Source organism: Thunnus thynnus, chromosome 23 (genome assembly GCF_963924715.1).
Source record: "Thunnus thynnus chromosome 23, fThuThy2.1, whole genome shotgun sequence".
NCBI classification, from domain to species: Eukaryota; Metazoa; Chordata; class Actinopteri; order Scombriformes; family Scombridae; genus Thunnus; species Thunnus thynnus.
The window spans coordinates 8,188,128-8,202,900 of record NC_089539.1 but is presented as its reverse complement, the minus strand read 5'-3'; the positions used below and the strand labels follow the sequence as shown (position 1 = coordinate 8,202,900).

Sequence of the window (14,773 nt, the reverse complement as noted above, 5' to 3'; positions counted from 1 at the left end):
GTACCGATTTGAAAACAGCGTGCACACAAATGACAAAATATACCTTTATTCGTACATCAGTTTTCTGAGAACAGATGTAAATACAGAATCTGAATACTTGTGGCTCAAACTGAAGCCCTCCTTCACTCACACGGGTTTCTACAGTTAAGCCATTTTAGTCAATGCTATATCAGGTTTCTTTTGGCAGGTATAAGAATGTGAAGAACATTCAAACTGGGCAGAGTACTCACAGAGACCAATCCACACTTTCGTGCTGTACTCAAGATGTACTATAAGGTTGAGAATTCACACTTCCTTTTGATAGAACACCCCGTCTGGTTGGTTCATCCCCTTAGATGCAGTTATCTAACTCCATGTCAACACACATACATTTGCATAAACCTGAAATGAGTTCGAATACAGACATTTGTCTAATTTTCTATGTAGCTTGACTTTATGCAGCACATGAGCTCAAATAAGTTAGATGTGCATACTTCTACTTCTATAACCAAATAGACCTCAAAATATTAAAAAAGACGTAATTTTCAGCATAGCTTGCTCATAAATGTATGAAAACAGTTGTGCAATAAATGGTTAAACATACAGTATACATTTACACAGAATAGTATCATCTGTCACATTAGCTTTTGCATAAGGAACCAGATCCTACACTGGAAATCTCTGTTTTTATGAAGTGTAACAACAAAATGCACCAAAGTTAGAATCACAATCTGTGAATTTTCAACTTCCAACTATAAATAAACGCAGTGCTACGAAGAGAGAGATAGAAGATGACGTATTCCACAGGTGAAAGGCCATAATGCAGCAGTCCAATTCAATGGAAGTGAAAGTGATGAAAGTTTATTCAGTATTGGAGTAAAATTAAGTTGTTTTATTGATTTTATATCCAGCACTCTGTTGAAATTTAAAGTCCATTGAACTTGCACATTTTAATCCAAGGGTCACACGCCGTACTTCTTCTGTAAAGCTGCAACACATGATCCTTCCAGGTCAGCTTGGTGAAGGAAGTCAAACAGTTCTTTAAGCACTAGGGGAGAGAAAAGTAATACAGCAATGACTGATAGGAAGAAACGTCCAGGAGAAGATACAATGAAAGTATGAGTCGCCTGTAACAGCTGATCACCCCACCTTTCTTCTCCAGGGAAGACATGAACATGACGGCCATGTCGAAGCGCCTCACGCTTGCTAGACTCTTGAGGACTTCCAGTGTGACAGCCGGCGCTTCATTCCTGCACAAGACTGATGTTAATGTACAGTACGAAACTACATATGTAACTTGTGCTGAACAGAAAACCATTTCAGGTCTAGATATTTTGTCTAGGAGTATCTTTCTCAACTTACTTGATATAGAAAACATGCAGCGTCCTCAGGATCTGATTGAGAATGTCAGGTTCAAGGGAGTTGTGGAAAATGTTTGAATACACCTCTGGCTTAATTTGCTGCAAGATGAGAAAAACACAAGGCTGAGAATTTTGTCTCAAAAAAGCAATGCAGTGTAATCTTGACATTTATGTAGTGTTCAGTGTTTAACACCAAGTCTGATTTGTTTGTTTAATTCATCATAAATATACATTTTTTATTTTATAAAAAAATTAAATAGAAATAGTCATTAAATAGAACAAATTTCAGATTTAAGCTATTTGAAAATGATCTTAAAAAAATAGCAATTAAAATCCATTTTACTGCCTGTGAGGAAAAACAATGTGGTGATGACAGCATATAATTACACCGTCTGAACACACAGATGTGATCTTGTCACCAGTAAATGACAGTGTGAACAGTCAGTTCAGATTCAAACACGCAGCCCACCCTCAGATATCTGTAAATCATTTCAGGCTGGTTTCCAATCTTGCGGAGGTCAGACTCCAGCTGGAAGCTGTTGGTGGGCGGAGGAGGCGGGTCTGTTACTATCGAGGAGGGTTTGGTTGACGGTTCGGGAGGAGGAGTGATTTCTTCCTGTGCTGGTTGTTTTGTCTGTCTGCCAGTGGGAACTCTGGGGAACAAAAGGAGACCGCTTTGTTAAACTGAGCCAAGGGAAATCATCTCAGAAAGTATTCTAACAATTAAAAATGTGTCAGAGGGTTTTAAATAATAATGAAGTTCTACTAACTGCTCAGAGGAGTGTGAGGGGACGTCTGTTATCTCCTCAATCTTGATCATCTTGGCACTGGGTGACATTGACAGTGGCGAGGACTCATCCTCTGCCTCTCTCACCATCTCCTGGACAAAAGACCTGGACCCACCTGACTCCACCTCAGGCAGCGTCACCTTACCACTGATCTCCTCAATGTCAATCCTCCTCAGCGGTTTCTGAGGAGCATTAAATGTTAAAACTCAGTGAACACAGCACAGATTTTTAAAAAACTTCTACTTAAATAATCCTGCTGAGTTTGACTATCTTTATAAATGAAAAATCATCAGATGCTACAAGATAAAGATAACGTGTCAAGTGTCAATCAACGTCTGTCCTGCCACCTGCTGGACAAATAAAGTTAAAGCATACTGTTCAAAACTACAAATTAGATACAGTGGTATGAAAAAGTTTAGGCACCCCTCTGAGGCTGCATAATAATTTACTCTGTCTTCAAAGAAAATGATCACATTGGCATGCCATTCATTTTCTAATAAAAACTGAGTACTTGGGTATTTTCCAGACAAAGATTTTAAGTGTAGCAATATTAAGTTGTATGAAATTAAATCAGACGTTAAAAATAGGCTGTGCAAAAATTTGGGCACCCTTGTCATTGTGTTGATTTGAACAACTGTAACTACTTAGAACTGATTAATTGGAACACAAAATTCGTTTGGTGAGATCATTAAGCTTTAAACTTCATAGCCAGGTGCATCAAATCATGAGAAAAGGTATTTAAGGTGGCCAATTGCATGTTGTTCTTCTCTTTGACTCTCCTCTGAAGAGTGGCAACATGGGGGCCTCAAAACAACTCTCAAATGACCTGAAAACAAAGATTGTTCAACATTATGGTTTAGGGGAAGGCTACAAAAAGCTATCTCAGAGATTTCAGCTGTCAGTTTCCACTGTGAGGAACATAGTGAGGAAATGTAGGACCACAGGCACGGTTCTTGTTAAGGCCAGAAGTGGCAGGCCAAGAAAAATATCTGAGAGGCAAAGACAACCCACAGACCACCTCCAGAGACCTACAACATCATCTTGCTGCAGATGGTGTCACTGTGCATCGTTCAACAATTGTTGTTCAACAAGTGCACTTTGCACAGGGAGAAGCTGTATGGGAGAGTGATGCGGAAGAAGCCTTTTCTGCACACACGCCACAAACGTAGTTGCTTGAGGTATGCAAAAGCACATTTGGACAAGCCAGCTTCATTTTGGAATAAGGTCCTGTGGACTGATGGAACAAAGTTTGAGTTATTTGGTCATAACAAGGGGCGTTATGCATGGTGGCGAAAGAACACAGCATTCCAAGAAAAACACTTGCTGCCCACAGTAAAATTTGGTGGAGGTTCCATCATGCTGTGGGGCTGTGTGGCCAGTGCCGGTACTGGGAATCTTGTTAAAGTTGAGGGTCGCATGCAGGTCAGCAGATTCTTGAGAATAATGTTCAAGAGTCAGTCACAAAGTTGAAGTTACGCCAGAGCTGGATATTTCAACAAGACAACGACCCAAAACACTGCTCAAAATCTACTCAGGCATTCATGCAGAGGAACAAATACAATGTTCTGGAATGGCCATCCCAGTCCCCAGACCTGAATATCATTGAAAATCTGTGGGATGATTTGAAGTGCGCTGTCCACGCTCGGCAACCATCAAACCTAAGTGAACTGGAGATGTTTTGTAAGGAGGAATGGTCCAAAATACCTTCATCCAGAATCCAGACACTCATTAGAGGCTATAGGAAGCGTCTAGAGGCTGTTATTTTTGCAAAAGGAAGCTCGACTAAATATTGATGTGATTTTTCTGTTGGAGTGCCCAAATTTATGCACCTGTCTAATTTTGTTTTGATGCATATTGCACATTTTCTGTTAATCCAATAAACCTCATTTCACAACTGAAATAATGCTGTGTCCATCAGTTATTTGATTGATCAAAATGAAATTGTTGATCCAAACACCCAATGATTTATAAATGAAAATAATGGAAATTGTCATGGGTGCCTAAACTTTTTCATACCACTGTAGAGACAAAAAAGAAGGGAAAAAAGGGACAAAATTCATGGTTTCATTATTCTATAATCATGGCAGCAGCTATCTATTATTTACAATTAGCAATTTAGCCTACAAAATATCAAACAAAATGACAAGTGACCATCACATGTAATCAGAGCCCATAATGTGTCCAGCAAATATTTGTCTTTTTACTATGAATTTCTCCTAATCTTTATCTTTATTGCCTTCAGTGTAGCAAAATGCAGAGACAGTATTTTAAGGCTTGATTAGTCGTGAACACACAGCTCTGGTAGGCATCAAAAAATAACTTCTCCACTACAGGAGAGCTGCGTGACTCACAGTTGAGCGCAGATGTGTTGGTTTGTCTATTGGCTGAACTGTTCTCCTCTGTGAGCTGTCTGGTGTTTGAAGGGGGCCGCTGGAACCAACGTCCTGACAACACAAGACAAGAGAAATTATATTTGTTGAACATCAAATTAATTCAAATTTTATGCATCCATTAGTCATCTTGGCATCAGGTTTGTGTTTCAGATTTTTGCTGATTCTCCTATCCAAAGGGATTTAAAGCACAGCAGTGGAAAACATTAATTCTCTAAATGACAAACAAACAACTGCAAAGAATACAAAGGTTATGAGTGGAAACTCGTTAAACAATATTCTTTCTTTTTACCACTACTTCCCAGTTCTGATTATAGTCTAAACTTTATTATTTACGGGACTAAATGCACTTTAATTACTAGAACTTGAAACATACAATCTGGAGTTTTTGGAGTTCATTCAGTGCCTGCTTGTTTCCTGGTTCCAGTTTCAACACCTCCTGAAAATCTGTGACACACAAACATACAGTCAATACATAAAAAATATAATTTCTTGCATATATCATTTCTATGCAATTTTTCTAGCAAATTAATTTAAAGACAACACTTGTTGAATGTTTCCATGTATAAAAGGAGTTTACAATGAACTGGCCTAGTGTAGAATAAGAGCAAGAGAATTAAAATTACACCAACAGTAGACAGACAGACTATCTAGAAGAATACAGCTAGATCTGCAACAGTTTTGCTGGAATTAAAAACACATAAAATGTAGTTGCTGCAGTTCATCTTTGGAAGACAGTGTTGCACCTTGTTTGGCCTCCTCCAGCTTTCCTAAAGCCACTCTGGCAGTGGCTCGGCGGGCGAACGCCTTGGAGTAAGAACTGTCCAGAGAAATGGCTTTAGTGCAGTCTTCCTCTGCCTCCTTAAACCTGAAGAAAACAGAAGAACACAAATGGAGAAGGTTTGCCATGTATATGCTGCTGTTGTGACGTGTTATTTCAACAGTTTTCTACCCCGAAAAGAAAATGTGCTGGAACAAGGGAACGTTGTGCTTACTTCTCCAGCTTGAGGAAGGCCATGGCTCTGTTGGCGGGCAGAAGCACGTTCATGCTGTCGGCCTCCATGCCTCTGCTGTAGCACTCTGCGGCAGCTTCATACTTCCCCTCTTTGAAATAAGCATTCCCCTGAAAGACACATTCATCACCATCACCACTGGGAGGAAATGTTCCCACAAACATGTCTTTTAATTATACCAGGGGATTAAATTACTCTTAAATCACATATGGTCACATTTTCATTTTACCAGCAAACCACAGCACAGCTTACTCTGTCTTTCTGTATAACCGCCTCCTGTCGTCTCTGCTGTTCCTCCATCAGTCTCTGCTGTTCCTCCATCAGTCTCTGCTGCTCGGGGTCGACTGTTGGAGGCTGCGTAGCTTCACTCGGGGTGGTTGGCGCCTGTTGTCCTAGGATCTGAAACAAGCCAGAAGACAGAAGGAAATAAGCCACAAAAAAAAAAAACAGACTGGAAAGATATTGCTGAACCACAAAAATCACTTCACCTCTTTGATTTTCTTCACTTCATTCTGTGCCTCCAGGTTTCCAGGGTCAAGCTTGAGAACCATCTCATAATCTGCACAGAAACAGATTCATATTGTTATCTCAGTGTGCTCGAGTTCAACGAGCTGCCTCGTCCTGTTAACAGTTATCACCTTCTAATGCAGAGTCGTATTTCTTCAGCGCGAATCGTGCTGCTCCTCTCCGTGCGAACGCTTTGAAGTAGTTGCTGTCCAGAGCGATCGCCAAGTTGCAGTCGGACTCGGCCACAGCGTACCTGCAAAGAACAAACTCGGTCATTTACGCGCAGAACTTTTCTATGAATTTTGTTTCAAATACACATAAATGCTGCTATGCTGAAAAGCTAAAAAACAGCACCTATGTGTTACATTCATTTATATATTTTATAAAAGATCATTTATGGCACAACACAACATTCAAGTGTTAATCAACGATGTTTACTTTTTGAGTCTGATGAAGGAGGCGGCTCTGTTTGTGGGAAGCACTGGGTTGTAAGGATCTGCACCCATTCCTGTGGTATAGCATTCAATGGCATCGTCGTATTTCCCATCTTTGAAAAACTGATTACCCTGAAAATAAAATAAAAGTATATTCTGCTTTAATTTTCACTTTTTCCTCAGTTTTTTTTATACAGTACTTCTCATAGAATATTTACCTTTTCCTTCTCAGCCAGCGCTCTCTCCTGATCAACTGCAGCTTCCTCTGAGTCTGACTCATTTGACTCTGCAGGACTTGACTCTTTATCCATCTCAGACAGAGCCTTGTCCTGCCAGCAGAGAAACAGAAAGCGTTAGTGGACCCCTTCTCAGTTTCACTGATAATGGTGAGTGCAGTTCACGAGCTTGTCTGCATTTATTCTAAGTGATGCAATAGCTACCACATCAAACTTGTCCCATGACCGATAGTCATAGGCTTTTATCCTTGGTGTTTCCTTCGGCTCCTCTGCTTTTGCGTCACCATTGCCTGTGGGTGTCTTCTTTCTCTTCTTCTCTCTCATCTTTGTTTTGTAGTCCTTGTTGCGCACAGGTGGCAGCGTTTTCTACAGCAGAAAGACAGACAGAAAACTGAGGACACCATCCTAAACGTTATCTGCTCATGTGATGGATGGATGCATGTCTACAGCAGGAAGAAACCTGCACCTCCTGCACTCCTCCTGCGGTCCTCAGCTGCTCGTCCCTCTTCTTTATGTCTGTCTCCCAGCTCTCCAGCTCCTTCATGAAACCGTGCAGATCCTCCGCATTCTGCCGCATCTGAAGCTGTAACTCAATGGCTTTGCTCCCTCCGGACATTCCTGCGAAACAAGACATTTGGTTTTGGAGAAATTCTTTAACACTCGTTGCTACAGTTGTTGCCTTGAGGTCGATGTTAAAGTCGGGAGGAAAACACTAGAATCACGCTGTCATGCTTTGGCGGCTAGCAGCTATAGCTCACAGTAATACTAATATTACACATATTCCGAGATAATAAAGTGAATTAAAAGGACTCTGTAGCTTGTAAAGTACCTGCCGCTTCTTTCTCCGGGTGATAATCACAGTTAAAAGGTGGCTGCAGTTAGTTTGGCAAAGTACTACAAACAAAACGTGTCGTCATTCTGTGCTTTCTGTTTACGTTCAGAGCCATGACAGCGGACTCCCAGCAGCCTTTGCGTTGCTAAGCATGCGCAGCACGTAACCAAAGATCGTCTATGTTACAACCAATCTCTTACTTAAATAAACTTTCTCTTACTTTTCGGACTGTAAAAGGTCAGTAAAAAATAAAACGATATTTTTAAAAAACTATACACCGCAGAAGAGTTCACTTTAGTCTCGGACGTTTGACATTAGCAATATTTTGTGGTTTTTGAATGTCTCTCAAGGTCTATAATTTACTAAGTACAGTCTACAGGCTATACACAAAGTAGATAGGCCAAGAAACAGTGACGTTTTAAAAATATGAACAAAAAATGTGTATTTAAAGGTGGCTCCGGGTCTTATTTGCCTTGTCAGTTCAAAAAATGTCTCTCTGTGTGTAAACTCTCCTCTACATGGGTATGGCAAGTGGATAATGCCAGTTAAGGATTACCAAGAGAAAGAGAAGGAGCAGTCTACCCCTTCGCCACCACCAGACCATGTGGAGTTTTGAATGAGATTGATTGGGACTGCAGACGAAAGACCAGTGGCAACGTTAAGGCGAGTGCATGGTGGTGAGACGGCAGTGTATATAAGAAACTGTCGCCTAAAAATACACCCACTATGTAGGTTTGAACCAGGTACATCAGCTTAAAACCGTGTCATACACAAGTTGTCTCCATGTACGTTGCCTGGTTACCATCAGACATGGACGGCCAGCATTTTTAAGATGTTTGTTTTTATGTAGACTGTGGTGCTGTTGCAAGATGGGATGAGTTAAGATTTAGTATTACTATTTTGTATATGTTTTCAAGATTATTTCACTTACCCACAACTTGAAAATAGTTTTAATGCAGTAACTATCAACATTAATGCTAAGTGTAAATTTTGAAATAGTGTGTTTCATGTGTATAAAGTTTGCATTCGTAAATGCATTTGTTGTACTGCTTTTATGTTGTTATTTCCTATGAACTCAAAAGTGGTTAATGTGAAAAGACAGTAGACGCATGTATTGGCGCACAGATCCTCTTTCTAACTAAATGTCACATGTAGTGATGGGTGAAACAAAGCTTTCTGAAGCAATGAATCAATATGAAACAACTGCATTGAAAATAGTTCACTGTTTCGAAGCATGTGATACAGTCAAAATGGCGACATCTGCTTCGCAACTATCGGTATTGCATTTATGTGGCTTAATTAAATCTGAGAGCGAGATGTAACAGCATGAGGCACTCACCATATAATTAGGTTTTGCTTTTGGTCCAACTATGGCGAGTTCGAGTTGACGACCTGACTACGTGTTCTAAATAGACGATCTTTACCATATTCTAGTCTAAGTCTTAACAAAACTGCTTTGAAAAAACGTATTTTATCACCTTTTTACGTCAAATTAAAGTAAATTGTGTTTCTCGACTTTTATGCATAACATCGATGTGGATAAAAATCACAAATAAATGAATGAATAAAGAAATTCGTAGTTATTACCTTTGACCTACACCACGTGACCACAGTTATGACCTCTCCTGCTAGCTAGCAGCAGCTCACCAGCAGAAAACTTGATACTAACATTTTCAAATTGCAGACAAACATTTCACAGCATGGACCAGACAAAACAAGAGGAAGAATATGGATACGACTTATTCCCGGAGAGGAACAGGGGGAAGTACAAGAAGGGATCAATCGCAGAGAGCTTGTTCACTTTCAATAACAAGTGTCAGGTCATGTTGCAGTTCGCAGTGGAAACTAGTGAGTATTGAAGCTAGTTAACCCTTACATAGTTTTACATTTTGACATTTGAAGCAATAAAGGCACCCTAAATTACATTCTTTAAACCTGAAATGTTATGAGTTTTTCTAAAGTGGCCCGGAATATACAAAAACGGAAATATTTCAAAATTATTCACGTCGTGCAGCTGGGAGTTAAAACGTTACGTTTTAGCATGTACAGGGTGTTGATTAATAGTTTTAATGGCTTTAATGAAACCTGCCATTCAAATGTTGTCCTTCACTTTCAATAAATTAATATAAGTAATTATGGCTGTTATGTTCTCTTGTTTTAGATAACATGAGATCATAATATAACGTGATTGTGGATGTATTTTCTCTATAAACGAATAGTGTCAAACCTAATGAAAACACTCTCTGCTCTCTGAAGCATTAATGAAGGATTAATCATCCATTTATTAATGACTGTTAAGATATCTATGGATGTAAAATACATTTGTGGTTCAAAATTTGGTATATGGACTAATTTATAAAGGAACACTTAAACTGGGCAGGGTGAGAATAGGAACAGTATGTAAGGGTTAATTACCCTTTCTAATGGAAATGTCATCTCAGTAGCGAGCAGTGGATGTTTAATCCAATTAAGAAGTTTCCTGATGCGTGTGTTTGTGTTTTTGTTTTAACTAGCTGTGTCAGTTTAATTAGCTCTAATTGGTTTTTTGCTTCTGTCAGGTCCGTATGCCAAACTCCTCCTCAGTGCCATGAAGAGTTCAGGATGGTATGTATTAAGTTCAGTGCTGGAAAATAACATAAGTACATTTACTCAAGTACTGTGCTTACGTACAATTTTGTGGTAAATATTGTACTTTCTATTCCACTACATTCATTTGACAGTTTTAGTTACTTTTCAGATGTCGATTTGACACAATGGATAATATAACAAGATTTTAAAATACAACACATTGTTAAAGATGAAACCAGTTCTTTCCAACCTTTTTGGCTTTTGACTTCTTACAAAAGGCAGTGTGTAGTCGGGGTCACATTTTAGATGTCTATGAGTTGTTAACAGCTCCACCAAATAGTAATTTCTCTCTCTACTACATGGCTACATGGTTCTCACATGGTTTAATTTCAGTAAATGCTCAAATGATCCAATATTTCACCAAAAATGAAAGAATAGAGAAAAAGTCCAAAAACTGAAAACAGATTGGTGTATCAGAACTTTTTTTACATTACTGTATTGATACTTTTACCTAAGTAAAGGATCTGAACCACTGATAATGCTAATATATGGGTGTATTTGTGATTCTGAACCTTTAAATTGGTGTTTCTATTGACTGTCTGCTTGTGTACACATAGTTTTACATATTCAGTTACTACTACTTCTTCTCCTATCAGGGGTGTATTTCAGAAAGCGGATTTAGTGAAAACTCTGAGTTTGTTAACCCTGAGTTTGTTAAGCTCCAGAAAGAGAGGTAACTTAAACTCTGGGTCAGTTACTATGGTAACTTGGCAGAGGTTTACTGTCTGTCAGAATCTAAATCCTGGTTGGATAACAGTTAAGTTACTCAGGACTTTCTAAAGTTACCGCTTTTATGTGCATCAGTCATTTCTAAGAGGTTTTTGGCTTCACATTCAAATATTACACAGCATGAATTCATCCTCAGCTCAGAATAAAACCTCTGCATGTCCTTCTGTTATAACTCTGAGACCCTGAGTGCACACAAGACAGCTGTCAGTTTGTTAGAGCAGCTCCTGACCTGAAATGTTTATTGCACATAATGTGTAATCTCAGTTTAAATCTCAAAAATCAGTATAGAGCTTTAGACATATAGGATCAATGAATAATTATCTCTATCACTCATGATGTGATATTGGAGATTATATGTTAATATTTCTGAATGAGCAGCATCACTGAATACTGTTGAGCCAAGATATAAATAGATGTTTAAAATATTAAAATCTATTGTGTTTTAATCTCGACGCCTTTTCAAATACAAATCACCAAACACATTATTACTGGATCAGACTGTGAGCTTACAGTCATGTCTCTGTGTCTTTGATCTATATATGTTTTAAATCTTTAACTATATTTTTCATCTTCAGTTGCTGCCTCCTGTGTTTTGTCCCATCAGATTAAAGCTGAACAAATATACTCAAAATGTAATTTAGCTGCAGCCTGATACACAGTCAGATTCCACTTTATCATCATTAAGGACATGTAAGTCTAGTAAATGATGAATTAATAGACGACACTGAATACAACTGAATTGTGTTAACTTATTGACACTTTGCCCACTCTGACTTAGGTTCTCTTTTAAAGACAAATGTGTACAGTCTGCATACACATGCGTTAATATCTCTACATCCACTGGATTAAAATGGAGTTGATTGAACCAACTCTGATAAGCTGTTCTGAAACCAATAAATCTGAGTTTCCCATCTTGGGGTTCATCGACTCAGAGTTCAGGGTTAGACTCAGAGTTTGTTGAAGCTGCTTTCTGGAGCTACTGCTAACAACAACAGCAGTAACAACTACAACAGTTTAATTTTATTGGGACCAGTCAAAAGGTTGGATGCACCTACTCATTCAAGGGTTTTTCTATTTTTACTGTTTTCTACACTGCAGAACAATACTGAAGACATCACACTGTGAAATAACACATTTGGAATTAGGTAGTAAACAAAAAAAAGTGTTATACAAACCAAAATATATTTCATATATAAGATCCTCAAAGTAGCCACCGTTTGCTTTGACGACAGCTTTGCACACTATCAGCATTCTCTTAACCAGCTTCATGAGGTCGTCACCTGCAGTGGTTTTCAATTAACAGGTGTGCATTGACAAAGGTTAACTGGTAGAATTTCTTGTCTTCTTAATGTATTTGAGACCATCAGTTGTGTTGTGTACATGATTCCGTGTATGTCATAATGTAGTGTGTTGTGCAAAAAAACACAAAAGAAGAAAGCCAACAAACAACAATGCATGAGAACAAATGAAATGATTGAATCAAGCCACAGCCATGATATTGCTTTTTAAATTCAATGCAATAAAACTTCTCTTCATCATTAGTGTTTGGAGCATCGACTACATGCTGCGACTAATTTCACTGGGTCCTAGTAAATATTCCCATTGTCACATAAAAGTCACCATGTACAGTATAACTATTACCTTTTGACTCAGATGCAATCATATAACTGTACTACATTTTCGCCAGATATTTTTAGGACACTTAGAAACTCACCTACTTTCTCCGTTTGATGCAGCAAAGTGTTGAAAGACCGACATTTCTCCTGTGAAGATTGTGACGGCACAGTCAGCGGTGGCTTTGATGCTGCTTCTTCTCAAGTAAGAATAATATGCAGTAATAAATTTAATGCAGATTGTGCTGAATTAGAAGAACTTCAGTGGTCAGCAGTGATGAGATTCGTGTTCGTTTGCAGATCGTTTTGTGTCAGAACAACATCCACCAGCAGTCCCATATGAACCGAGTGGTCACGCATGAGCTCATCCACGCCTTTGACCACTGCCGGGCCCATGTGGACTGGTTCAGCAACTTCAGACACCTGGCTTGTTCTGAGGTGAGCACCCACTTGTTTAACACTGGCTGCATTTAAGCCGTGGTGATTCTGGTTATTGTGTCTGATTCATCAGGTTCATGTGTGTCAGTGAACTTTTGACGTTTTGTTACTGTTGTCATTAATAAATTCAGATAAGTTACAACAGTCTCTGATACTTCCACTGAAATCAGTGACATTTTCATGCTACAGTAAGCATCCGTTTAAATTGTATCAGTTTAGATTGTTTTTAGGTATTTATAATTATTTATTAATGTATTTATTAACAATTCTACATATAGTTTTTGAAGTTTATAGCCTTCGTTGTTTTTAGCTTTGTGATTAACATAATTTTTTTATTCTTTCCTATCAACTGTGAGTGTATCTGTTGATCTGGGTGGCGAGCTGCTGCATTCAACTGTCGTTACAGGGATGAATAAACTTTTTTTTTTTCTTTATGGAATCTCTCTTCTCTATGAAATCACCTTGCTACCATAGTTTTCTGCCATTGATTGACATGTTTTCTTATGATAAACAGTACCAGTCAAAAATTTGGACACACGTTCAAAGAATGGGAATGTGTCTTAAATTTAAGGGGCTGGTTAAAGGTTAGACTGGTCATTGGAGCTGAAAAATAATATAAAAAATAATAATAGTAATAGTATTTTTGATAATCCGAAGTTTTTTTGTGTCATTCTTTCAGATTCGGGCAGCTAACCTCAGTGGAGACTGTTCCTTTAGCAATGAAGTCGCGAGATTCAACTTTGGCCTGAAGCAGCATCATCAGGTACATTCACTGGGCATAATGTAACTCTAAAGCACATTGGCGACTATCTAAAACTTAACTCATCTTTTCTGCTTGGACAGGAGTGCGTCCGCGGCCGCGCCCTTCGCTCCATCCTGGCCGTGAGGAAAATTAGCCGAGAGGAGGCGGAGAAAATAGTCGACGAGGTCTTTGACACGTGTTTCAACGACCACGCGCCGTTCGGACGAATCCCGCACAGCAAGAAGGACGCCAAGTTTGCCTACAGAGATTATGAGAACAGAGATCGATATTATGCAAACCTTTAGTGTCGTCACATTCTCATTTAAGTCCCAAGGGTGCTCTGGCTGGTGGTGACGCTGACAAAAGCTTGGCAGTGTCAGGGCCTCAGTCAGCATAAAAGCCTCAACAGAATGACTGTGCCGAAAACGATCATATCCCCTCAGAATGGATTTTCACAGTGATTTGTCCTTGGAAAAGGATGTGATTTTAAAGCAAAGGATGGAGTCAGTTTCATTTTCTACTGTTTGGACATTAATTCTCTATAAAGGGATTCTAAGGAGTGATTTTTGCTCTGCAAGTAAAGTATTAGAAAAGAAGAGACACCAGTAATTTTTTTGTCATTTGTTTTTAGGTGATCAGTGGGTGCTTTTTAAGGAAATACAAAATTTCCTTTTTGTCCATCAATGTTTGCTGTGAAAGTCATATGATGACAAGTAAGGACACATTTCATTGCTGGCTCTTCATCTTGTTGCCACATTGACCTCCACTAACTTCTTGTAAATAGAGCTGATTGTGCTTAAATTAAACAGAATCAACTTGTGTTTGAATTAAAGTTTGATTCCTCTGAACAACTTAGATTTTACATTTTTTGTGTGTGTCTTATCTGTTTGTTTCTAGCTCCTCAAAGTCATTTTTGAGGACTCAAAGGGGTGTTGCGTTCGACCTTGGCACAAAAAGTTTGAATTTATGACTTGACAAAGAGGAGCAAGGAAGCCCATTGCTGATTATAACGTGTTAATGTCTAATCCCATGAGAGGATTCTTCCAATTAACATGTGAGACAAGTACCATGAGTAAAGCGGGA

At 38.9% G+C, this 14,773-nt stretch overlaps 2 protein-coding genes across 4 annotated transcripts; one reads left to right on the top strand and one right to left on the bottom strand.

The window, feature by feature from the left end:
* Nucleotides 1–30: 30 nt before the first annotated feature.
* On the bottom strand, nucleotides 31–9,218 carry rpap3 (RNA polymerase II associated protein 3). 3 transcript variants are annotated; one of them, XM_067581149.1, is made up of 17 exons: nucleotides 9,128–9,218; nucleotides 7,169–7,326; nucleotides 6,913–7,074; nucleotides 6,691–6,801; nucleotides 6,477–6,604; nucleotides 6,170–6,291; nucleotides 6,020–6,090; nucleotides 5,784–5,930; nucleotides 5,514–5,641; nucleotides 5,265–5,386; nucleotides 4,895–4,965; nucleotides 4,480–4,572; nucleotides 2,111–2,310; nucleotides 1,810–1,993; nucleotides 1,342–1,439; nucleotides 1,129–1,229; nucleotides 31–1,027 (listed from the first exon to the last, which is right to left on the bottom strand). In XM_067581149.1, the coding sequence occupies exons 2-17, from the start codon at nucleotides 7,322–7,324 to the stop codon at nucleotides 942–944; spliced, it is 1,980 nt and encodes a 659-aa protein (XP_067437250.1). In that variant the 5' UTR covers nucleotides 7,325–7,326; nucleotides 9,128–9,218; the 3' UTR covers nucleotides 31–941. The 3 variants fall into 3 exon arrangements, with proteins under 3 accessions (XP_067437250.1, XP_067437249.1, XP_067437251.1); XM_067581148.1 differs by lacking the exon at nucleotides 9,128–9,218 and adding an exon at nucleotides 7,538–7,671; XM_067581150.1 differs by lacking the exon at nucleotides 9,128–9,218 and adding an exon at nucleotides 7,538–7,671 and having other exon boundaries at nucleotides 7,175–7,326.
* Nucleotides 9,216–14,545, top strand: atp23 (ATP23 metallopeptidase and ATP synthase assembly factor homolog). Its single transcript, XM_067581156.1, has 6 exons — nucleotides 9,216–9,388; nucleotides 10,099–10,144; nucleotides 12,634–12,715; nucleotides 12,811–12,948; nucleotides 13,628–13,711; nucleotides 13,792–14,545. The coding sequence occupies exons 1-6, from the start codon at nucleotides 9,241–9,243 to the stop codon at nucleotides 13,993–13,995; spliced, it is 702 nt and encodes a 233-aa protein (XP_067437257.1). The 5' UTR covers nucleotides 9,216–9,240; the 3' UTR covers nucleotides 13,996–14,545.
* The last annotated feature ends 228 nt before the right edge of the window (nucleotides 14,546–14,773 follow it).

Coding starts and splice junctions, on each gene's coding strand:
- rpap3 (XM_067581149.1), bottom strand. CDS start 7,324: ATGTCCGGAGGGAGCAAAGCCATTGAGTTACAGCTTCAGATGCGGCAG. Junction 5,642..5,783: donor CGGTTATACAGAAAGACAGA/GTAAGCTGTGCT, acceptor TGTGTCTTTCAG/GGGAATGCTTATTTCAAAGA. Junction 1,994..2,110: donor CCCTCACACTCCTCTGAGCA/GTTAGTAGAACT, acceptor TTTGTTCCCCAG/AGTTCCCACTGGCAGACAGA.
- atp23 (XM_067581156.1), top strand. CDS start 9,241: ATGGACCAGACAAAACAAGAGGAAGAATATGGATACGACTTATTCCCG. Junction 12,716..12,810: donor TTGATGCTGCTTCTTCTCAA/GTAAGAATAATA, acceptor GTTCGTTTGCAG/ATCGTTTTGTGTCAGAACAA. Junction 13,712..13,791: donor GCCTGAAGCAGCATCATCAG/GTACATTCACTG, acceptor CTGCTTGGACAG/GAGTGCGTCCGCGGCCGCGC.